At 40.6% G+C, this 26688-nt stretch overlaps 1 protein-coding gene across 2 annotated transcripts in view; it reads right to left on the bottom strand.

Annotated features, from left to right (window-relative positions):
• The window catches only part of TPK1 (thiamin pyrophosphokinase 1), a 310282-nt gene extending 285363 nt beyond the window's left edge, over positions 1 to 24919 (bottom strand). The window contains exon 1 of one of the 2 annotated variants that reach the window (XM_018918197.3): positions 24561 to 24919. In XM_018918197.3, the coding sequence (XP_018773742.1) occupies positions 24561 to 24603 (43 nt within the window). In that variant the 5' untranslated portion in view covers positions 24604 to 24919. The remainder of the gene's footprint in view (positions 1 to 24560) is intronic. The other variant, XM_009093850.4, reaches the window with a different exon arrangement.
• Between the last annotated feature and the right edge of the window lie 1769 nt (positions 24920 to 26688).

Here is a 26688-nt window from a genome sequence, read left to right on the forward strand (position 1 = left end):
ATCTGCTTTTCGACACAAGGTCAAGAGACTTTCCAAAATTGAGAGCAAAAGAACAACCATTTATTAACTATACAAAGTGTCAGTCTCTCTACAGAGACACAAATCAAAAGTTGGTTTTGTTTCTTTCTTGAGGCCCAATATTGCATTCCATGGTTCAAGTGAGCACTTCATGAGCTGTCATTTCTGGGAGTTCTGAACAATAATTAAACCAAAGAGGACATGATGTTCTGTCATGAATTCTCTTGAGATCTGCACTCAATACAGCTTTTTCCATAGTTAATGCACAGTGTTGACACAAGTTATGAGTATATTTACTCGGTTTTTACTGGAAGATTGGTTATCAAACAAGTTTTTATCACTCCACTCTACTGGGAAATTTGTATTACAAACTGTAATGCTCCATGGCTCAAAATAAGCTTGTTATTTTTTAACATGTCTATAATTACAGCTGGGGATTTTTTTAATATAAGTAGAATTCTCTGTGTTGCAGCTAGTTTATTTGATTTATTTTTTCCTGAGTTCAGGTAATGAAGTAGGCATTCTGCAAATTTACTGAACTCTTGAAAGTTAAATTTCTACACTACACACTATGAGCCAGATTTGCTTTGTTTCCACACAGCTTTCACCTCTCAAGTGATAAAAAAATACCCAGAACTATTCAGTCATTGAGTTTTGGTTGGTTTGGGGTTGTTGGGTTTTTTTTTTTTGGTAAGGCAGAAAAGAATCTAATCACTTGCTTGTATAATTTTCCTCAGCACTTTGCCATAATCATCATTAATATAATTACATTGCATTTCCATGCAAGGAGCTCAGGCACTTTTCAAAACATCACAGAGAAAAATGTCTTCTGTCCTTTACCTTACTATAAGATGTGCTTTAGCTCCAACAAGGGATACTTACATCTGAAATGAGGTCAGTATGAAACACTGTACTGGTCAAAAGACCCTTAAGATCTCAAATACTGTGTATTTACTGATGACAAAGAGAAAAAAAAAAGCAGCAGTGATACAGTTGTAGTAACAGAGAAAAATAGTGCATTGAATTCTGATAGGATTTTATTCATATAATAAAATTATGGAACATCTAGATTTGGAAGGAACATGACACGGACAGTCCAACTCAGCCCTGCACAGGACAGCCCCAAGGGTCACACCATGTGCCTGAGGGCATTTTCCAAATTCTTCTTGAACTGTGCCAGGCTTGAGGCTGTGACCATTTCCCTGGGGAGCCTGTTCCAGTGCCCAGCCACCCTCTGGGGGAAGCAAAGCTTTTTCCAACATCCAGCCTAAACCTCCCCTGACACAACTCCAGGCCCTTCCCTCAGGTCCTGTCACTGGTCACCAAAGAGATCAGTCTTTGCCCCTCCTCTTCCTTCATAAGGAAGCTGTAGACTGTTGTTCTTCCAGTTAAGCCTCTACCTTTAGTTCATTAGAAATTAACTACTAGGTATTGAAAAAAAAAAACCAAAAAACTTGGGAAGTATACAGAAATTGTATATGCATGAAACAACATTTATTGTTATTCAGCATCCAGTGCTTAATGAACTGAACCAAAGGCTGCATCCAGGCTTTTAACAGCCACTGCTGTTTATTTCTCCATAAATTTCTCTAAACTCTTTGAAAATCTTAATACTTTTAATTGTCCCCGTATCTGTGGCTGTGAGCTTGTACAAGATAATTGCAATCTGCACAAAAATTAGTCATTTTGCTATAAACATGGAACATGTTTGATATTATACCCTGAGCTTTGGCATTAAAAAAAAAAACAAAACCAAACACCCAAACAAAAAAATCAACACAATAAAAAAACCCCCACAAACAGAAAATACTTGTTCCTTATAATGTTTTTCTTATAATTTTATAGGCTTCTATTATACTTTCTATCTTTTTTTTTCCAAGCTGAACTCCTAATCCATGTAATCTCTTTGCATAGAAACACTCCACACCACTGATAGTCATCATTACTTATTCCTATACTTTTTAAAAAATCTACCTGTACAAAATTGCATCTGTTTGCCCTGTACAGTCAATTTGGTCTGATCTGATTCAGCTTTCCTCTAACCCTGTGGCACACAAAAACATTCATCGAGTTCAATGATCTAAAGTCAAACTCCTAGCTATATTTATGCTGCAACACCTGTATTTGAAGTATTTTAACATCTGATTACACACCCTAAAAGAAAGGTAGAAACTGGTGCTAACACAAGTGGGCACAACAACAGCAAAATGAGTAAGAAAATACCAAGGTGTATCAGGTGAGAATCTGTCACTAGACACATAGCTTAATTAGTAAAAAATAGTTTAATTATAGATAGTTTGAAAGAATCACTTCCATCTTAAGATTCCCCATAATGTATTTACAATGCACAATAATCTTCTGTATGCCAGGATTTTTCAGCAAACATATAGAAATTAATATAAAAAGTATGCCTATCTAAATTACCTTACCTTGTTTTGCCTTTCTTTTTGAAGTATAGGTATAAACTACTGCTTAGATTTTATGTAAGAATTGTATTATTCATCAAAGTAGTCTTTCCTTGACTGTCAGGATTTTGTTTCTTACAAAGAAATACAAGTAGACATTAAATTTAAAGAATATTGGAATAAAAATATTTCTGTAAGAAGCACATTTGTTTTATGATGTGGAATGATAAAAATCTGAGTTTACAGAAGAAAAAACATGCAGCAGAATACAGCAAACGGGGACAGTTTTTGAGAAAACATCTTCATCTTTTTGTCTCAGAATAGTCATTAGTAAAACTGCTCACAGGAAAGATGAGGTTTGATAAACACATTTGCTTTCAAAATCTCTGAAGTTGTGTAAATACCCTAACTCATAATTCTCCAAGTGAGAGATTTCACTGAAAAAGAAAGTTCACTTAAAGCATGAACTTGAACAGTCCCATTTGAAATAAAAAAAAATAAATCTATAATTTAAATGAAAATTCTCTGGTTGATCTTAACTATAATTTAGGAATATCTCTGAGAATTCAACTTCTTGTTCCAATTTAGGACAAAGACATCTTTTAAAGACTTGACTGTTTTTCCAGGACAAATTAATCTTCTCTCAACTCTAGATGTACAGTAAAGGCACAAAGTATCTATGAGCACAGGTGCTTATCTAACCTTACTCTTCTGAAAATGACCCATAGGCAGTACAGCAGCTTTCTTTTAGAAGTGGGGCAGAGCTGATCTTCTAGAACTCCACAGGAGCAGGCAGTCTGCTCCTTTGGATCTGCTGGGTAATAGGGAACCACCATTTTTTGGAGGTTTGTTTGGTTTATTCCTCTAAAAATAATTTTAAAAAAAAGGTGTTGTATTTTTAGCCACAGATTTCCACTAAGCACCATTTCTGATGGAATTTTTTTTGTTTTTATTTCAACCACATCTGTGACACATATATAATAAGCACTTCACTAATAACTTAAATTTTCAGTGCTTCATCCCTCCCAAAACAACTTGCAGCAAAGAGCTTAAAGTGTAGTGAATAAATGTCTCAACAACATAATTTTCCTGGCAGAACTAGACCCTGTGCAGAAGCACTGTACCTGCCAACAAGAGCCTCTAGTCTTCCCAAATCCACGAGTGACCTTGGTGGTGTACTGCTGAAACAATGTGAAAACCAAGGGGCATATCACAGTCTACAATGTGTTTTGTACACACACACACACACACACACAGAGAGACAGAAGAAAACAATATTCCCATTAAAAATGTTAAAGGAAGACAGATTTCCCCATCAGCTTTGGCTATCATAACTTTATTATATTTCTGCTATATAATTTCAATGAAAGAAAGGAAATATTAAAGAGCATTTTAAAAACTACACCATACATGCTTGCAGCACCTGTTTCCAGTCTACACAGACTAATTCTTTCTGATGAATGTAACCAGCAGAGAAGGGCTATAAAATACTCTCTTAAGGGAAACAATCACTACACTCACCAGTTCTCCTGTAAAACTACCAATCACATCTGTTGTTTGCACACATCAAAAGTTTATTGACAATTTTAATTTCGATTTAGAAAACAGCACTCAGTTATTGCATGGCAGTTGGGGTTTTTTGGCTTTTTGCTAGGTTGTTGTTTGGGGTTTTTTTTAAAGACCTACATAACTGCTAAGCTCTTTCACCAACAGGGAATTACCCAGATTTTTTAATAAAAAGGTCTGGAAAGACCATGAACTAGTGATATTAAATTTTATCAACAGGCTTCTCAGCTTAATTCTTACAGACAAGAAACCAATGCAACAATAAAAATGCTAATTGAGAAAGTTCTTGGAAAGATGCTGCAGACAATACAACTACATGCATGGGAAATTAATTCTGTAGATGATGTGTAAAAGATGGGTTATAAAGTTAACGAGAAATTACTTAAGGCAAGAGAAACAATTAGACTATTAACAGTGAAAATAAAGCAACATCTTCCCATCAAATATAATGAAACTAATTAAAAGTGAAATGAAAATTTAGATATGAATATGAAAATAAAATTGAACAAATTAAAAGGCCTAAAGAGTTCACAGGCTCAAAATCCAAACAATCTGTCCAAAACCACAGCACCTATAAAGAACCTGAACAGTCTGTTACTTTATCATTTTTGCACATGCTAAAAATCTGAAAGATCCATCCTCCTTCGAGGCATGGATTGGTCTACTATTTTTTAATACTAGAAGGAGATTTTATGGGCACCAGAATCAAAACTAAAAGGCATGGGTGTAATTGCAAACAGAGTGAGTACTGAAAAAGCAGTAAGCTGTGCTATGCAGGTAATCATTCTGAAGAATCTGTAATGCTTAAAGGGAAGATTCTTCTCCAAGGAATGTGCAGGCACATGCAACAATGGAGCAAATGAAATCTATAGCTATTAGCTTGTATTGTTTCACAAAATACTTCTCTGACACTACAGAAGCATGACAGATGCCAAGCCCAATTCTGCTTACATATTTCTGTTCAATTCACATAACCTGATAAAACAACAGGGGATTTAGACTTAAAGATATTGTATGCAATAAACAGTCTCATTCTTACTCTGCCATCACCAGGTGGGACTGCATACTAACACTTTACTCCCCTTGTTTCAGAAGGGCTTTTGAAGCATAGAATTGAATGATTTCAAGACTCTGGTAAACAATGCCAACATGTTCCTCATGGAAGTCACTCACAATCTTTTATGTATCTGCCTCCACTTTTTTATTTTGCTTTCCAAGTATTTCCTTGGTTTTTTTTGGTTTTTTTTTTTTTTTTTTTTTACTGCTTATTCTCTTTCAAAAGTCTGAAGGCTTTCTGATGACCCCTCTCCTCCCGCTGTTTTGAACAATCCCACTACTAGCATCATTATCAGATCATGATGCTGTCCTTACCCTCTGCTGCTGGCTCCTCTCTGTCAGTACTGTCATCCTGTTAATGTCTTGCAATGATGGATGTCTTGCAATGATTTCAGCCTAAAAAGACCTATGAGCAACATTTGAATTTTCAATGCTTCTAGTTAAATCATCCCACTTTTGTGAGAAGATCACTATATATTATCCTTTAAAATCTCTCAGATTCACCGGGTGCCACAATTCCACAGGCATGGACTGGCAGTTAAGGGTTTGCATGCCATATTTACTAAGCATGGTGCTGACCACAAACATCTCACCTTCCCTTGGTGCCTCTCTTTGCTCTTTTTTTTATAGTTTGTACTACAAATATCCTAGCTTGGTTCCTAGTTCCTGTCTTGGAACTAGTATGTGAATTCTTTTCAATAAGAACTACTCTACATATTAACTTCCCCTATCCTAGAGACCTCATCTTTCAGGATGTATTTCAATGCAAATACAGGTTTTAATTCCTTTTCCACAGCACTTGCTAGTCTGTCTAAATAATGCACGCTCAGAAAAATATAACGAGATAAGATGGAATGTCTTCAGAAACTTTCCAGAAATAAGGAGAGCAACTGCAAGAAAAGTAATAACAGAGCAGCCTAAAAGCAATGTTCCCTAACTGCAGAACATGCAAGAAATGCAAGCAGGTAACAATACCCTCTCCTGTTATCCAGAAACATCCCTTGCTAATTTAGCCTTTGAAGAACTTACAGCATTGTCCACATAACATCAAGCAAACCTGTATAAAATATAACTGCTTAATAAGGACTTTGGTGAACAGTGTGTTCTTAAGAGAAAAGGAAAAGGCATTTTCCCAGTAATTACCCTTTTAATTCCAACTAGGCAGCCTATACATACTCTGTATGAATAAGTCTATTAGCCAGCCTAGACGCTTACTCTCAAGGACCAGGTCTGCAAAGAATAAAGCCCTCAACCCTCAGAAGTGTGACAGTTACTTTGCTAATATCTGAATCACAGACAATCACATACAAATCACTACCAAACTCTAGTAGCAGAAGCACAAAGTACAGGGGAATCTCCAGACCACCTGGTGCTACAAGCACTGGCCACATGTTTGTTGAATCACATGCACCTCCCTGAGAACTGCAAGGCACAGAACTTAGTTCCATGGACTGCCTGATGTCTAGGAAGTGAGACATTGAAAGCAGGGAGTCAGTGGCTCAAATCTTAAGTTTTACAGTGACAAGCCATGTATGTGAACAGTTACCAAAATTTCAGTCTATTATTCAAATTGGGCCTGAAATGAGACCTCTTATGATTTTTCTTCTGATTTTGATGATATGAATGTTAGCATTTGAAAATTAAAGATTTACCCCTCATCTGTCCAGTCCCACTAAGGTACTCTCTCCAAGAAAATGCTGAATAGATATCTGGAAGGTATGATTTTCAACCAACTGAATTATATTTGGATAAAAAGCTGCATGGATACTCTTTCTTCAGCTCCCAACAGTTTTACTTTAGTTGGGTTTTTTTTTTGAGTTCTTTTGCTTAGGGACACATTTAAGATGAATGGAGGAGGCTGCTTTCACATAACAAAATAGGAGTCCATAAAGGGATTTGTAAAAGTTTACTTACTCAGTGGGGCTCATGCCTTTTAATAAAACTTTCTCATGTGGACAATATCAAACTGCCACTTCTCTCCAATTTCCCCAAACAATTTAAAAGCAAGATGCATTATTTCCTTGCCAGCACAATCAGTGCTGAGTGATGCCACTTCTAGACAATATAATTTTTATTCCTAGTGTGCTCTTAAGGGATTCCCCAGGGAAATTTATTTATTTCTAGCAAACTACAGGAGCACACAGCTGGAACTTCAGAAATATTTCTCAAGAACCCGCTCAGAGAGAAAAGATTTGAAAGACAGTACATATTTAATGATGACCCAGCAATGCCACAGTAACTCACTTAGCAAGAAGATTAATACAAGTGTGGACAATAGGTGCACCCCAAGGTAGCTAAGGGGAAAAGATCCTTTAACACACAATTATGGTTGAAAACAGACATGCATTTCATACTTCTAAAAGGATTTGATAAAATCATAGCTATAGAATAAAAAAAATAGGTTAAGCAAGGCACTGGAGGGATTATCAAGTTTCCAACAAAAGAAAGAGAGCTTTGTGATTTAGTTAAATCCTATGGACCACTGGGAGGTAAAATAACGACCATTTTCATTGAATGGTCTGCATTAGTTAAGTTATAAGTGGACACATCAGCTAAGTAAGCACTGGAGTGCCAATGTCTACTTTCAAGTTCCTTGACTTTGTTTTCAAGAAAAATCAAATGCCATCTATCACAGGGGACAGAATTAAAGACCTAAGACAGAAAGGTGACATTAAGCAGGCTGTATGCTCACTGGACCCCATTCACAATCTCAAAAGAAGCTGGATGCATTTGGTAAAAAACACTTGACATTTATGTTTTTCTCAGTAGGCCTAATTAGGTCTGACATACATCCATTCACACTCAAATAGGCACAGAAACCTTCAAGGTTATTTTCCAATTATTTCCACCTACAGTGCCTCATTCTGAAAGGACTGGGAATCTGAACCTTCAAAAGAGGCTAGAGGTGCTGTTCCTGCATTCTCTCTCAGCAAGTGAATGCTTTATAAGAAAAGTACTTATTATTTAAAACTCATGATTTTCAAAAAAAGATTCCTAATCTCAGCATCTTTGATCCCATCTCAACTTGTGATTGACAGAATTTTTCATCACACAAATGGTATAAGGACTGTTCTAATATTGTAAAAGCATTTAAAATACCCAAAAAGTCAGGTCTGTTCATAACACTATTATTAATGTAGTAACATAAATTTCCATTTAAACAGCATAAAAGGTGCTAAAGGATGGTAAAGTAAATTTTCACACATGAAAGAATCAGATAAAACAGCTTCCCCAAAGAGGTTATGAAATATTAAAGTTAAGATAAAGGTCACTCGAAAAGACACATCATGTTTAGCACTGTGTCATGGGCTGGTGGTAGAATCCCCAAACCAAATGAATCTCTTCTCTTTCCTTTGCTTAAAAAAGCAGAGCTTGCTCTAGGTTTATATAAATATTGTCATGAAATGCCAGAGGCCCATCAGCAGTCAGCTACATTTCCACAATGGTCAGATTACCTCGGAAAGGACAGAATTCTTAATTTAGCTCCTAAATATCATAATATTCTGAATGATCTTTCCTAAAAGTACTTTTTCTTGTGATTTTGTCACAGATTTTGTAATCTGCTGTATCATGAACTGAAAACAGCAGTCAAATCAACAATTTTATGAACAGACTATCTCAGAAAAACAAGCCAAAAAAACTCTTGGTAGGACCTGTATATTTTTTTATACTACATATGTTGAACTGTATTTGCTTTGTTTCTGATGATGGCATTCAGACTGTCAGAAGCAGAGGCTTTAATCTAAGAAATAGCAATGACATCCTTTCTGCAAGGATTTAAGGAATGTCCTTTAGGTTCTAAGCAAACACTATTATGTTAGAACCCACAATTGACACGAACATTAAAAGAAAGGGAAAAAAGTGCCCCTACTACTGGCTAAACTTCAGAACTTTTCGACATAGTATTTCAGAAAGTATAATTGCCTCCAATTTGTTGATGAGGAACTATGGCAAAACAAGGTTAAAACCTTACCCAACATAATGCAGCATAGGACTCAGGAAAGAAAACTATGTACCTTCAGGTTCATGATAATTGAAAATGAAAAAACTGACAAAATGCAACTGTTTGTGCAGCACACAAAAGCCTTTTCCAGAGACAATTGCAGAAAAGTGGAATAACCAGCAATATTAATGTTTAAGGCAAAAAATAAATTTCATGGTTATGAAGAAAAAAATGACAACTTTGTACTTAATAGCTGAGAAACAGTGAACTCGAATGAACATCTGTAGTGTCAGAACAAACCCTCCCTAATACATACAAAATGTGGTAAAGCACTAGGATGTCAAAAATTAAAATGAATTATCAGGTTTGTAGAACAACATATACTGTTTCAGCTATCTTTTGAATTTCTGTATATGTGTAATGACCTGCAAAATACCTCTTCCATACCTATGCTATTTTAGCTGCTCTTTTTTGGCTGTCAGTGCTGTATAAGCTGTGCCTCTGCACAGGCTCTGGGCACCTCCACATTGAGTAGACACCATGAAGTGCCAGGCTCAGACAGGAGGTTGCTCTCTGCAAGATGAGATGTTAAAGCATTCAAGACAGGAGTATTGTTTTGTCATCTACCTCCTCTACCACAGGTGTCCTGTGAGGACTTGAAGGTGTGAAAAAATACAGCAATAATACATTTAAAGTTCACCCTTCTAGTTAAACCTAAACTTCAGAAGTATTAGGTGCATATAAATGCCTTCTTAATAGAGACTTTTCTTTATTACATTCAGGGAAGTTTACTGTGTCTGCATCTGTAATATACCCTAGGTATCTCACACTGTTCCCATCATCTTATTCTGGAATTCCAACATCATCATTTCAGGATTTGCTGCCAATGCAAGCACATTTCAATCCTTAAACACATTCCATTCATGTTTCACTCTCAAAAGAGATAGGCCATTTGCTTCTAACCTCTAAGGAAGCCCACAGCATGAATGATAAGATGTCAGGAATAATCAGGAAATCTAGTTTTATGCCCCTAAGGAATGAAACATCATCTTTGTCCTCTCAGGCAGGATGTTGTCTTTTCTTAATAAAAAGAATGGCTTTTGGCATCTACCTAGTAAATCCAAATCATCGTGTCATTAGAGATTACTCATATTTATTCCTGCATCTTGCTTCATTTCTTCCCTCAGTTTTATGACATTACCTTCTGTGCCATCTATGATCATAGCCTCCTGTGAGAGAGTGGCAGAAAAAACAGCACCACTGCTACCTCTCTTTCCTCTCCTAGGGAAATCAACTATAGCTCTGCTACTCCAGTCTATCCAGGAACTTAGGATATAACAGTCCAGGAAATAGTCTTCCCCAGGCTCCTGCTCTCCCCTTGTGATCTGTAAGAATTTAATTTCCACAAAGCAGTTGTTATGAGTTACTAAGCACTGTCATTCCACAGACCTATACAGGGCTACCAAAACAATTTAAAGGGTCAAGCAAAAATCACAATGTAAGCAAAGCACACATCTCTTGATGTGAGGTATCAATGAAAACATTTCAGTGTCACACCCTTCCCCTCACTGCTGCAGGTTAGTAGCTCAAACTTTCTGTATATAGCAACTAAAAAAACACGACTAACAAAAAAACTCCCACCAAAACCCCCAGCTGTATAGTAAGAATGCAGCTTGTTTCAAAGTCCCAGTTTGTGTGCCAAGAATGTGTTGTGGAGCCAGTGGTTTGTTGCACACCAGCCCTCAAATGCTGACATGTTTTGACAACGCTGCCACCAAATCTGATTTTTAAAGCTGAAGAGAGGGTAGATGTTCACCTCAGCCATCTGCCAATGCAGCAGATGAACACGATGCAGACATTCCATAACTGATGTACCTCAACTCAACAGAAATCCTGTGACTTGAGACACGCTTTCTCACTGGAGATAATGATTGTAGAAACTACAGTGACAGCAGAATTTTTCTCAAGAGTGATATGCATGAAAACTAAATATATTAACTCTTTCACTATAAAGTAGATTAAACAATAGAAGAACTCTTTGCAGATGCATTCCCTTGCTGATTTTTACCCTTGGAAACGCATAATTGGAGCTTTTGAAAAAAAATTAGGAGCTATTATCTGAAAGAAGCTTTCTTTTTGAAAATTTATAGTTCCTTTTGGACATTAGGAGAAAGCATATTCCTAGAAAATTCATCACAGCCTATAGAACACATTTGTGTTTCTTATCAATATGAAAGTTCATCTGTAAAAACTAATAATATATGAGAATTTGTAAATGTTCAGGACTTTTTCCAAGGTAATGCCTCTGAAACCTCTACAAATTCAAGTGCCAATTATCAGCAGTATGGAAACAGATCAAATGAAATTACAGAGGCAGATTTCACCATCTGGAAAACTCATAGCAATTTCTAAGCACAGTTTTCACTCCTTACTTCAGAACTTAGGGAGCTTCATCCTCATACCTCTTTTTACATGTTTGCTAACTTTTGACATCAGCTGTGATTTAGCTAAAAATAAATGTTATTACTGTACTGCAGAAGAAAGCATCATTAATTTGCAGTATGAAAACTGCAGACCACAAGAACAAATCCTGCTGGTCTGAGCAGGCCAGGTGAAGCCAGTCTGATTACCTGAGTGAGAAAGTGCACAGAAATGGCCTGTCCTTCCTTCTGAGACCAATATGCACACAGGTAACTGCCCCTGACTCTACAGATATGATTCTTAAATTCCCATCTCAGTCTTCTACAGTTTTGTACATTGAAGTATTGTACATTTGGTTTATTCTTCTGCCCCTAAGTAGGATCAGTTCTCTGATCTCATTCTACTTCATTCTTCTTCATGTACCCTTGAAAAAGGGAAGGCTCCTACCAACAGGGACTTCATCTTCTCAAATAATGTATTCCAGTGCTTCCTGCAGCTACTTACATGTTTCTCCCCAAATATCTAACTCAAGCCATCTTTGCTATAGCTGAAATTCATTTTTTACCCAACCGCAATATAACTGGTTCATATTTCCAGTTATGTATGCTCTTGGGGAAACTATGAATAGGAAATTCTGTACAGATACACTGTGAGCTGCAAAGGTTCTTCCACTGAATAGAACAGCAGGATCTCCTTCCTAAATTCTCCTCTTTTCATGGCTCCTTCTCTCAAGAAAAGTCACAAAATTCCTTTTACTGAGTATTTGTATCATAAAATGTGCATTTTCCATATGTATTTGCTGCTTGGGGAAAAGAAGAAAAGCAAAGACTAAACAGCAAAGGACAAAATTACAAAAGTAGCAGTTTATAAACTTTCACAAAATATTACTATCTCTTCCTATGTATTAACTTTAGATTTCCTCTCTACTGCTCTAATTTACATTATATGGGCTGTATAACTGGTTTAGAGTTCAGCCCCTTTGTTAATACTCGGAGGCCTTACATTTATTCAGTTCCAACTCTGCTCTCAAAGGAAACTGGCTATTTATTTCAGCAAATGTATTCAAGAAATGTAAATCCAGCAAGAAACAGAATAGTTGTGCATAATGTTATATAAGTTTAGCATAACTATTCATTTCACTGTCTAAATCCAAGCTTTTTTTTTTCTCCTTGTGGGATTCCCAATTATAATATTTATAGATAAATAAGAATAGATTCTATGGAAATAATTTTAAAGCTTTTGATAGCTCACGGTAATCAACAGTAAATTCAGCACAGTGTGTAGTAAAATCTTACTGCAGTGACTTCTTCTTGCTACCTAGGAACAATAACAAAATATTACAGGGGTTTTGGGTATTTAGTTTCTGGGGTTTTTTGGTTTTTTTCCATTTTAAAAAAAAATTTACTCAAGAGGTAAGGAAGAAGTACATCCCTCTAAATTTCTGAATTTCATTGCAAGAGCTCTGAATTCTGCTCCTTATTCTCCAACACCTCCTTTGTTTCACATGACTACCACTTCATACTCCATACTGCAGGATATACCCATCCCCAGATATACCCATTCCTCTCTTTTTTCACAAGTCTGTCCATTCTACTTAAAGAAAAAGGAAAATGAGTCTCTCCTTTGGCAGGCCAAGTGTTTCAAATTTATAGACTAAGAGGCCAGAAAGGTTCACTGTGACAATCTAGTTTAGCCTTTTGTATAAAGGATAGCCTGAAACTCATTCTGGTTTCAAGCTGAGTTGCAACTGACTTAGGCAGATCCTACATAAGTGTTCCTCTAGGTACAGTATTCAAATGGTTGGTTATTCTTCCCCATGCTAAAGATCAGTATCTGATTCAGGTATGAATTTGTCCAACCTCTGCAACTTACAAATATTTTTGTCTGCCTGACAAAATACAGCTAAATCCAATGCAAATAACAGACTACACTGTGTCACCTAAAGAGCATCGCTCCTTAAGTGCACCCTGGGACAGCTCTAACACCCCCTTACTGGAGCTGCCTGACACAAAGTTTTTGATGGCATACACAAGTATGCCATCAAAACATCAGCTCTGACCCTCTTGGAAGCGCCCCCTCTCCCACACCATATGGCCATCAGCACTGAGTGGTACCCGAGACCACAAACCAGCTCTCATCACTCCCTGTCCTCTCTGGGGACGCCAGACACTGACAGATAATTTCACACACACTTCACACTTCATCAGCAGGGAAGACAGGCTGCTGCAGTGAAAGGAGACACGCCGAGCATGTCCATGTTACAACACACTCTGTCCATGTTGCTGTCAGAAAACCCTGCTCATGGAGTACATGTTGTATATGCTAAAGGAAGGAATTTTTTTTTTTTTTTTTGTCTAGCACTGGTATTGCTCCTCCCAAGTGGCAACTGCTTTCTGTGTGACTGGGTATACATTTGGGGCTTTGTCAACACAACTATGGCAGCTGTGGGTGCGAGGAGAAACAAATAAAAGACAAACATGTCAAAGAAACACAGCAAAAACATTACACAGCAGATCAAACTTCCTACTGACTTAGAAAGTTTTGCTGGCACAAAAATGTAACTTATGATCCAATGACAGGATAGCAGACTGAGAGAAAATAAGAAATTCTTCCACAAGGTCAAGTGACGAAACCTGCTACTATTAATCAGGTAAATACAGCAGCAGCATTACTACTCACCAGTACATTAGAACAGTAATGCAAACAGAGGCACAGGGAACTGAGAGATTGAGTTTCCAAGCAAAAACCGTACCAACAAGTCAGTTCAAGGAAGAACATCTGGTATCAGTGATTTTATTTCCCACAGCTACAAAATGACCATTTAAATCCTCTGTTCACAGTTACCATAGGCTCAAAGCCCATGCATACAGTACTAAATGTCACTCCCACAGTGGATTCTGTGCAAAGAAAGCAGAGATAATAGGAAGGCACTCTTGCTAACAGCAGGAACACACCAGCATCTCAAGAAGACAGAATTGAAGATAACACCAATCTACAGTCAAAGTTGTATCAAAGAAGGGTTGAGGTTGGAAAGACCTTAAAGATCACTTAGTTCCAGCCCCTCTGAAATGGGCAGGGACATATTCCACTAGACCAGGTTACTAAGAGCCTCATCCAACCTAGCCTTGAACACTTCCAGGGATGGGGCACCCACAGCTTTTCTGGGCATCATATTCCAATGCCTCACCTCTGCCACAGTCAAGAGTTTCCTCCTCAAACGTGATCTAAACTCACCCTCTTTCACTTTAAACCCGTTCCCCTTTGTCCTATTACATGTGCTTGGAAAAAGTCCCTCACCAGCTCTCTTGTAGGGCCCCTTGAAGTAGTGGAAATCTTAGGGGTTGCTCTAAGGTCTGCCCAGAGACTTTTCTGCTTCAGGCTGTACAATCCCAGGTCTCTCAGCCTGTTTTCATAAGGGAGGTGTTCCAACCCCTTGATCACCTTTGTGGTCCTCATTCTGGGGACACCAGAGCTGGACAGAGCTCCAGAGGAGGTCTCATGACAGCAGAGTCATTAGATCAGGTTGAGGCAAAGTCTTGTGGCTGTACATTTCAAGAACACTGCTGTGCAGAGTCCAGAAAGCCAAACATTAACTTGCCCTTAACAAATGTTTCCTCAGTATTGTCCCCTTTCCTTCTTTCTTTCTGTGTTTTTTTAAGAATAAACCAAGCTCTTCTTTAGGAAACTTAAAAGGCAAATTTTCCATTTGTAGCAGGGAATGGCAATATGGAGACAAACACTTTCACATCAGAGCTTAATCACCTCCACTGTGCCCAGGTTGACTCATTATGAAATTAGGTGATCACACATTGCCCAAGAGCTATTTTTGTTGCACCCCCAGCAGCAAAGACACTGCACCACTTCTTCTGGCACTCCAAGTGTCCAAGCAGCAGATCTTTAGCAGCTCGACTCTCAAGCTGCCCTCTAACATGTTTTCTCTTTTGGATTTACAGTATGGTGAAACACTGCTTGGATGCTTATTAAGCATATTTGTAAACTGAACAGGGAAACAGCTCCACATGAGAACACAGGCTGTACTCACAAGACTGTGCTTTACCAGCTACAGCTTGTGGAACACTAATTTCCTGAAATGAAAGTGTTGCCTGACTCAAAGTATCTGCATTAGTGGCTGTCGGTTACATTTAAAGCACACAGAGATCTTGATGCCTTTTAAGCTTTACTGATGCACAGGTTAAACTCCCTGGTATAAACCTCCCTTCAGCCTCCAGGATTTCCTCATACATAACTCACACCAAGAGTACAAAGTCCCAAAATGGAGCACCTGGAGATCAATGCTGTTTTCACAGCTGCTCTGTGACACATGTCAACCCCAGGCATGTTCTGAGCGATTTAAGTCACATCACCTGCTGAAAAACTGCCCAGGTGCAGTTGCAAACCAACAGCCTTTTAACTCATCCTGAAAAACTAGACCTTTAGCCTTAGCTCTGGTCTATGGGTCAATGCTTTGCTTGCCACACTTAAATTAGCTATAATTACAGAAGTAAATAAATGTCACACACAGATTTCATTGACATACCAGTGCCCTTCTACGAAAGTTGAACCACAGAATCATTAAGGTTGGAGATCTCTGGAGATCATTTAGGCCAAGCCTCCTGCCAAGGGAGGGTCACCTAGAGCAGGTTACACAGGAACTCATCCAGGCACAATCTGAATGTCTCCAGAGGGGAGACTCCACAACCTCTCCAGGAAGCCTGCTCCAGGTTTCTGCCACCCTCAATGTAAAGAAGTTCTTTCTTATGTTGAGCTGGTGCTACTTGTGTTTTAGTTTATGGCCATTGCTCTTTTTCTGGCACTGGGGGCCACTGAAAAGAGGCTGGCATCATTCTCTTGGCACCCCCCTTTGAGACATTTATATGCCTTAATAAGATCCCCTCTTAGTTTCTTCTTCAGATGAAACAGGCCCAGCTCTCACAGTCTGTCCTCCTAAGAGACACTTCAGATCATCTTTCACTGGACAAGTAGTTCCATGTTTTTCTCGTACTGTGGATCCCAGAACCGGACACAGCAATCCAGATGTGGCAACACTGGGGCTGAGTAGAGGGGCAGGATCAGCTCCCTTGACCTGCTGGGCACATTTTTCCTGATGCACCCCACAATACCATTGGCTCACCTGGCCACAAGGGCTCATAATCAACCTGTCATCCACCAAGACTCCCAGGTCCTTCTCAGCAGAGCTGCTCTCTAGTAGGTCAGCCCCCAACCCACACTGGTGCTTGAGTTCTCCTCTTTCATCTATGGTTATACAGAATACATAATTGTGGATTGTGTCTGTGGGGGAAAAAGAGAAACAAGAAATAGAATGCCTTTCCTGACACATTTTGCTGTGTCTGCACCAAGCAAGTCCACAGACACCCTTACTGACATTGTCATGGAAGCTTTTCTAGTTGAGTCCCCAGTGTTTTGTAACATCAACATAGTTTCCTTCTGCAGTAAAGCCAACTTCCTTCTGTCAGACACACAGACAATTCTTACCACCAAAGACACTGAACAATCTGGTCAAAAACTGTACATATAAATACTTCTCAACTACTCACTTATTGCTGTGTTGTCCAGTATCAGTGTTGACCAGATAATTTGGGGTAAATGACAGACCAGGAAAAAAGAGCTACAGTAAGAGAAAACAAGAAATAAAGCCAAACAGAACCCACACCACCAGTCACAACTATAGAATAAATAAACAAATGGTGAGGGTACAGGTTCTGCTCCTAGTGAATTCACTGGCTGGCTTCCTGTTTATTTCAATTGGCCTGATAAACACATGCATCCCTCCAGCTTCTGTCCTGCCAGAGAGGAAGCCTGGCAGACAATCCATCAACATAAGCTACAAAGAATCAGCACTAACACTGTGAAAATTCAACTGCCATTCAAAATAAAATTCAAAGCTAGGAAATTACAGGAAAAGCCTTCCAGCAGCTTCAACTGCTGTTGGATATACAGCAATAGATTTAATTTAAAGCAATCCAAAAGCTGCTAAGCGTGCTCTCTATGTAAAATTTAACTAACAGAACATTCCTGTAAAACTTTAAATTCTCAATTCTCTTTTTAATTTTGCAAAGGCAACACTATACAAACACTGTTAATCATATTCCTCATGTTTAAGATCAGACCTGAAAGGAATGGAGAACCTGTTTCCATAAACTCACATCTAATTCACCACAGCTATATTTTACAGAAAAATGTAAGGCAAAAATCTGAAAAACTGGTTATGTTTCAGCTATACTCTGGTGGAAGGGACAACTGATATTCAGGTCTTATCCATCTTGAAATTATTTGGCTATAGATCAAATTAATTAACCTTGCTGGACACACTGCAAATTCCCCTCTCTGTGTAGAAATCACAGATAGGAAATGTTCTGTGCTGTATCAAAAAGCAGTTGCACACATCTGAGTTCTCTCCTGTTGATTTACTACATTTTGTACTGGATAAGATCTGCTACTGGGTTGTTGGGATTTTGTATGTGGGTTGATTCTGTGTTTGTTGGTTTACTGCTCATCTGGGGTTTTTGTTTGGTTGGAAGGCAGAAGGAGAGAAGCATCCCCCCTCCTTTTATCCCCATTTTTACACAATGGTACTTTGAGACTGGCATGGTAATTTTTATGTCACAGAGAAGAAAAAAAAAATTGTTACATTTGTAACTACAAAGTTAACAGCATTGTTCTTAAAGGTCCTAACCCCTGAGCTTACATCCAAACCTAAAACTCATTAGAAGTGAAAGCTGATGACAATTGACTAATGAAAAGAAGCTTCTCATCCTTTAACTTGTTTTCAGGTGGTTTCTTTACTCGGGTTTTTAGTTTGCATTTTTAAGACTTTGATTTTAAGTTTCATTTTTGATGCTGCTATTTTCTAATAAGATTAAGCTTTGATTAATATCTCAGGATGTCCAATCCTAAAGCAAATGCACAAGGATGTCTGGGATTTGCTATTCTGGATTTTGAAAAATCTGAAATCTACCAGTGTTATGTCTTCTCCTGAGTAAATAAAGCGCTTCATTTCTATGTCTCATATTCAATTTTTCCATAAATCAAACTTAGATGAGCTTTGTAAACAGTATAAAAAAACAAACAAAGCCTTTTCTGTTTTCCACTTCCAGAAAGTATAACTAACTTATATATATATATATATATATACATATCCACACAGATTTCAGATATGGCATAATGCTGAAAGTGGTGTGAAACTGCTGGAGTGTTTTAAGGACTGATGAGAGACATGCAAGTGAATACAGCAGAGGAGAAACAAAAGCTGAAAGTCCACTATTCTCTTTTACTACCTGTACCTTCTTAAGACTAATATTTTTTTCTTTTAACATATTTAAATGGTTTTCAGTAGTCCTGCACACATGTAATTGGTTACAAGCAACATGAACATTGGATGACTGCAACAAGTGGATTTCACATCTCCTTATCTCCTTAAATCACAAGAGGAAAAAAAAAAAAAAAAGAAAGAGAGATGAGAGAAAAGAAGAAGAAAAAAAAAAGACGACAGGAGATCAGCTAGTGTATTTCTTAGCTTTAAGCCTCAGATGATGGAAAATAACAAGACCTTCCAAAAGGAATTTAATTTATCTAGGTGCTTTACTACCTGGGCAAACAGTAATGAATGTTTTTTGTCTCAGAAATTCCAGTAACATCCTTATTGCGCTTATACTCGATGGTGTCTTGAAGATTTTTTGTTAGTTTGGGGTTCTTTTTGTTAGGCTGCTTATTTGTGGTCCTTTTGGGGGTGGATTTTGGTTTAGTTTTTGATTTTTTCTTTTTTTTTTCCTTTTTGTGGTTTTTGAGATGACCTCAGACCCCTCAACCATCATATTCCCACTCAAAAAGAGCTAAGCCCTATTCGTGACTGCACAATATGGAACCATCAGTGCAGACACTGCAAAACATGAGAATCCAACATCCACATAAAGAGCAACTGAAGTTAACACATTTCAAAAGGTGGCCCTGTGTGTGTACAAAACCAAGTAAAATTAGTAAACATCTATTAATTTTCCTGTTAGCTCCAATGGTTAAATGTGCCTTGTAAAAATGGTTAAAGATGCCTTGTTAGCCCTTCTAAATAACACACCTGCACAGAAAGCATCAAAAAAAAACACCAAAAGAAAAAAACCAAAAAAAATCCAAAATCTTTCCATGAGTGAAAGCAATGACCTAAAAGAAAGTGGTGAGGTTAACAATGAATGTGTCTTTTAAATGCCATTCTGCCTGTAATACTTCACTCATAAGTGCACCTATAAGTAATCTATACAATAATACTTACAAAACAAATGCTGACCCAGCACAGCAGATCAGATTAGCAAGCAGCATGGTCTGAGTAGCTGAATATTAACAGATACTTCAAAAACAAACTCATGAATTTCAGGTAACTAGACTGGATTAATGATGTTGTAACTTAAATGAAATGAAGAATAAGAGCGCGTCAGCAACGTTCACAGGAAAATAAAAAAGCATTTTGAAAGTATTTAAGTTAAAAAGACAGAACAATGCAACAGCCATAAAGAAGTGCTTCCTAATTTTATTAAGGAATGCCAGCAGTAGTCTTAGAAGAACTGACACCCCTGTTAACACTTTTTCAGTTTAAGAGAATTCAGTAACAGCTTTTGAATTACCCGATTCACCTGAAAACTTCACTAGCCTGTCCCAACAGCTGTGGCACAAATCCTGCAAAACTGCAGAGCTATCCAATAGTTTGGGACGCCACACCTTTTCAATACACCTTTAATATTCAGAAACTAAAAGAGACCATCAGGTTGATTTTCTAGCCCCACAACTGTCTTAATTTCTATCACAGAGTTTTGTGAATTAGATGGCAAGATAATGCACCACAGATACCATGCAGAGCACTAGTAAAGGGACATTTAAACAGTCACTGGCACCCATACCAGGCTGGAGGTCATTCACTGAATGGCAAACATGTCACTGTTTCACAAAATAAATTTGAATTCTTAGTGTCAGACAAAAGGGAACTTCAAGGAAGAAGTTCAAGCTCCAGGCATTTAAAAGGAATATGGTGATACAATCCTTTCAGAGGTAACTCATTTACAGCCAGTAACATTTCCAGAAGACATAGAGTAAAGCAAGAGACAATCAAGCTTGCAGAATGATGGAAGAGTATTCAGAGCATATTGTTGCTTCCTCTTGTTCTCTTTGCTTTAAATTCAATGCAGGATTTTATAGTCCCTTTGCACAAAGAGATGACTATATATTTTCTCCGTAATTCTGAAGCAGTCTTTGTCCTATACGTTGTGGATCTGTCTCTCATGGCATATATAGATGACCTTGCTTCAGTGAGATAAAGGCAGCACACCCACTTCTGAGCAAACCAGGTCTTAATCACCAGTTCTGAACACAGTGTAGTTCAGGAGTGCATTTGACTCAGGGCATGGAGAAGTGGGGATAGGGAAACCAACTTTCACTGATAGCACAGGCTCCCTGTCACTCAGAGCAAGCTCAGCTCCAACATACTCTCAGCAAGGCTCAGAAGAGAGCAGAGGGATAGATAAGATTTGGCACTTCTTTGCAGCCCCTCCACCTCTACAAGGCAAAACACTCACATTGGGAGCAGATGGATTATAAACTGAGGAAGATATCCTCCTTCTGCATCACTCCACTTGATAAAATCTATACTGAGCCACACTTTAAGGATTCTGCAAGGAAAGGAATGATTAATCACATCTGGAGATGAGCAAGAATCCAGGCCATGCTATGGCAGGCAGTGTAAAACGTTCCCTGTGAGAAAACACAGCCTGGCAAACTCGCACTCTGCCCTTCTCAAAATCTCAAGTGGTATTCAGGGGCAACCTTATTAGAGGATGCTACAGTAATTCCACTGTTAAGCAGTCACAAGCACAGCACACTCAGCTCCCAAAGTTCATGGTATTAAAATAATAAATTAGAAACACTTGTCTCTCTGCAGAAGTGCCTGCAGCACAGTCTGGGACAAGCAGCAGGAGGCAATGACAGTGCAAGAGAAGGGTATAAACAGCGGGAGGGAAATGTCGAGTCTGTCAAAGGATGCTCCAGATAAACAAAGCTCCTCTTGTCATGAACTCACAGGCTGTAGTGTGACATCATTATGAGCCTTCTACAAGAGCCTTGCCTGTGAAGCTTCTGCCTGACCCTTTCACACAGCGTGCAGGTGTCTGTGGTGGAGCCTTCGTGAGACTTTTTAAAGGTTTCCTTCCAGGAGGAAATGAAATTTTTTTTTTCACTGTGCAAGACATAAATTTAGACTCAATCCCACTTTAAATTCTATCTTGTTACCCATTCTGAACTATGTTAAGCAAATCAACATAGTTCTAAAGTCCACAGCATGGTGTTCTAACTGTAGTAAGGTGATTTTCAACTGTGCTCCAGCTGTTTGACTGAAAAATGTTCAAAGTCCCTGAGCATTCTAGTTAGCACAGCAGTTCTCAAATATCTACTACTTGAACATCAATCAGGTTAGATAGAGAGAGATGTACAATCTAAGAACTCACTCTAACTACACTGACTAAAATTACCAAGGCATACATGACCCTGAAATTCCAATTCAGGTATCTAATATTATAATGTTCTAAAACCTGGGAGTGTTTTACTCTATCCTGTATCAATAAAAGAATAATTTCTGAACAACTTCAAAAAGAGAAACAAAGCAATTAATAATTTTCAAACATAGCTGATCTTTCACAGTGTTCCCACCATAAACATAGTCACACTCTGCTATACCATAATACTATTTCTAGTATTAAAGGAAAGTGGCAAGGCCCAGAGTGGTTCAATGGCCTCAAGAGGGTTTATTTTGTAAGCTCATGTTTAGCTTCTAAGAAGTGCCACATTCTTCATTGATTAGCTTTATACTATTTGAACACTTAAATACCTATACCAATGATACCAATGAAGCAAACAGATGCAGGAACTACTGGTAGCTACTTTCTCCAGAAGAAACTGGGAGGCTTGTTCTAACTATCCAGTTTTGAAAACCTTATTTCTGAGTTCCCCAAGCAGGATACCAGAGTTTAAACGGTGGAATTGCCAATTAAATCTGCTCAGCATTGAATACTTTGAGCAGACTAATTCAGTTGGTAATGCTGGTAATAAATGTCTGTAATGATGACAAGGATCCTGATGAAGTACCACTGTTCATTTTACAGGCACAGCCTGTATAACCAACTGATCTGTAGGCAAGTAGCAGACTTTTCTTTCAGAGAAGCAGGCTTCTTTACATCCTGATGGAGACTGGTATGAAAAGGCTGTGGGTCACAAGAAAACTGAGCAAACACCTCCCATCTTCAAATCCAACCAGACATAACCAAAGAAAAAGGCAACTCCTAGAAACGGAAGACATATGGCCACCCTAGCATTGTACAATGTCTATCAAAGGCAACAATCATATAATACAAACAGCAGTCTTGGTACTTCCACAGGGATAAATTTATAGAATCATAAAATGTTAAGGGGCTGGAACGGACCTTATAGATTACCTAGTTTCAATCTTCCCTGCCGTGGATAGGGAGACCACTCACCAAATCAGGTTGCTCATGGCCTTATCCAACCTGGTCTTGAACAGTGTCAGGGATGGGGCATCCACAGTCTCTCTGGGCAACCTGTTCCAGTGTCTAACCACCCTGACAGTAAAGAATTTCTTCCTAATATCTATAGCCTATATTTCTCTCTTTGAATTTGAGCCCATTACTCCTTGTCCTGTCACCACAGCTCTGGATGCAGAGTTCCTCTCTGGCTTCCCCATAGGCTCCCTTCAGATTCTGGGCTCTTGCTATGAGGTCTCCACATGATGTCACAGCAACATCTTCTCCAGCCTGAAGGGCCCTATTTTCTCAGCCTGTCCTCATAGGGCAAGCCCTCCAGTCCTCTTATCAACTAAAGGCTGCTTTTTGTTTGGCCTTATTACATACTTAATAATCACTTATTGTGTACAAGAGGACATCATGTCACAATGAATCAAAGTTCACCCATTAAAATCTCACCTACATGCTCATTCCCTCTTTCCCCCCACAGCAACAGTGTGTCTCAAAGTCCACATCCACATACTGTCAAATACACATTTCTGACAAGAATACCGTGAGTGCAGCTTTACCTGTTAGTAGTTTTGAGCATATTCTGAAGTTTTTAAGAATCAGAGTGAAGCATGACTTAAAAAAATGTATCACAGTGGAATAAATTTAAACATGCTCTTAAAATGCTAGCTGTAAAAACATACTGAATTGTTGAAAGTGTGCATTCTGTTAAACTCTGCCCTTCCTACAGATCTTACTAGTAAATAAATAACAACAGTTACCTCAATGCAGCAGCTGGTGCCTGTGCCACAACAGAGCAGAAAAGAGCAGTGTCAGTTAGAATTCAGCTGCTATGCCAAAAAGATTTTTATGCAGCTTTAAAGCCACGTTATAGAAAGATAAAAATATTTACTGTTTATAATTGTATCGCTGAACAACAAATTGGATCCTACTGAATTGGACTCTGTGCAAACACAGGGTGAAAAAGAGGTGCCTATTCCAAATTGTGTACAAGCCACTTGGATAAGTCTGCGCTTATTACAGGCGCTCCATCCTTTAGACACGTAATCAGGTTAATGATGCATTTTAATAAAGCTCACCTCTCAGGTCTCAAGAATAGTATCAAAACCACAATACCGTTGGGAAAACCAAAGCAAACCCTGAATACAAACCTCAAAGGTTTGCTGTGCAGAACTGAGAGGCAAGGCAGGGTGCAAGGGTGGCTCTAGGGCAAAGCACGGGGCAGGAGGCGGGGAGCCAAGGCACAGGAGGAATGGATGCCAAGCCGGGGACCCCTTGCCCCAGGGGGCAGCCAGGAGATGCAGGACAGATGCGGGAGCGCTCTGCCCGGCCAAGCCGAGAAAACGGTGTCAGCAAACCGGAAAGCACCGATTGAACCCGAAGGGCTCGGGGTTTAAATGACAATTTGGACTCCAGACGGGGTTAGCACAGTACCAAACCGCAGTAGTGAGCCCAACACCCAGCCTGAGCGGGGCACACACACAGCGGGGCAGACACACGGCAGCTCGGGGCTCGGCGGGAGGCAGGGTCGGGGCGGGAGGCGCGGCCGCCCCGCTCCCCTCCCTCCCTCCCTCCCTGCGCTGCCCGGCGCGGCGGGGGCGGGAGGTACCGTACCGGCGGGCAGGAGGCATTCCAGCGGCGTGAACGCGCGCTCCATGGCCCCGCGGCACGGGCAGGCACACGCCAAAGGCACGGAGAGCCGCGCGGGACCGGCGGCGGGGGGGCAGGCGGGGAGCAGCCGTGCCCCTTCCCGGTCTCCGCAGGAACGCCTACAGCCACACGGCCGCGGCAGCGGCTGCGCCCGCCCTTGCAGGCGACAGGCGGCGGCGCTGCCCGGGTACCTTCGGCCGCGCGTCCTCCTACATCCCCGGCCGGGACCGGCACCGGGATCGGCACCGGGACCGGGATGTGCTTGGCACCGGGGCGGCAGGGCAAGCCGAGGGAATCGATGCACGCCGCAATCCGTTGCTCGGCGATCGATTCAGCAGCGGGGAGGAAAGGCGGGACGCGTTGATTGGCAGCGGCGGAGGCCTATGGGCCTGTGCTGATGGGCCGGGGCTAATGGATGGCCCCGCCCCCAGCAGCGCCGGTACGCCCCCGAGGCGGGAGCGGGAGAGAGGAGCGGGAAGGGACAGGGACGAGGGCAGGCAGCGAGCGGAGCAGTGCCGACCTCAGTACAGGGACGCTCAGGAGGCCGGGAAGAGCCGCGACCACCTGCGGCGCTGTACCGAGCGCTTGGCTTGGAGGGAAAGTCCTCAAATGGCTTTCAGCCCCTGAAATTGGAGAGAAACTGATACACGAGTGCTCATGGCCTCTCATGCCGCCTGTGTGCCGGCGCCCTCGGGATGCAGGGAGAGCCGTGCCGGAGGGCTGGCAGCATCCCGGCTCTGCTGTTCCCGCCCGTGCCCTTCCAGCTCGACCGGAATAATGCGGCATTCCTAGGTGCAGCTTAAGTTTCAATTAGTATAATTTCAGTAACAACACAAAACTTGTCAAATTCGTAGTTTCTTCTCGCTCAGAACTCTTAATTGGGGCGTTAATCATCTTCAGGCACAAAATGGACAACTGCTAAATTCAAGTTTGCTCTGGGAGCACAATGGGGCAAGTTTTGACCCCTCAACTGTGTTAATAATGTGTTTCCGCCTCCTGGAGCGGCCTTTGTCCCTGCAGGTACCGCTGTTCAGCCGCTCCACCAGGGACAGCACGGCATGGCCTCACCCCTAGCGGCGTTCCCTGCTCCCGGCTGCGCGGAGCCGAGCCGGCACGGCGGCTCTCCCGGGAGCCGGAGGGAGCGCAGCGGCGCGGGGGCCCGCAGCAGAGGGCAGCAGAGGAGCGCCGCTCCCTCCCTCCATGTCTCCCTCCTCCCTTTTCCCCTCTATCCCGTCCATCCATCCGTCCGTCTGCTGGCCCGGCAGCGCGGCTCGGAGCGGCCGGGGGAGGCCGCGGAGCCCCGCACGGAGCCGCCGTGCCGCTGTCCGGGCGTGCCCTGCGCCGCGGGTGGGACGAGACGGGAGGACAAGGCCTCCTTCTCCTGGAGAAAGCGTGAGCGAGGTCCGTGGGCTATATGCTCACAGGGGTATTTTCAAATCTAATAAATTTGTGATTGCCTGTCAGTGAGGGTTTCCAGTCCAATCGAAGGGAAATGGGACCAGCATGTCAGCCCACTCCTCAGTCCGTCCTGTTAGTCCGAGATTCACTCTCAGATCAGCATGATTTGAGTGACTTCAGTGGTGGGCTAGTCTGGGCCACATTTTTAGGACAAGGGGGAATGGCCTCCCCCTTTTCAAACTGAAAGAGGGCCGGTTTAGACTGGATGTTAGGAAGAAACCCTTTATGGATTTACAGTGTGCTGAGGCACTGGAACAGGTTGCCCAGAGCAGTTGTGGATGCCCCAGCCCCGGGAGTGTTCAAGGCCAGGCTGGATGGGGCTCTGAGCAGCCTGGTCTAGTAGAAGGTGTCCCTGCCCCCGAAAGGGGGATTTAAATGATCCAGATGACCTTGAAGGTCCATTTCAACCCATACCATTCCAGGATTCTGTGGTTACCACTTTGATTGTAGGTGCACCTTTGGTTTTAATGGTGCAAGCATCAAACCTTTCCTTGACCTTTCAGATAAGCTGCCCTGCTACCTATAATTGTGTAAGCAATTCTGGTCCACAAAAACTGATAGAAATTTAGAAGTATTGGCAGCATTCATGCCTTGGCAATGAGAGAAATGAGAGATTATTGGGAAACTAGGAAAA

This window comes from Serinus canaria, chromosome 2 (genome assembly GCF_022539315.1).
Source record: "Serinus canaria isolate serCan28SL12 chromosome 2, serCan2020, whole genome shotgun sequence".
Lineage (NCBI taxonomy): Eukaryota > Metazoa > Chordata > Aves > Passeriformes > Fringillidae > Serinus > Serinus canaria.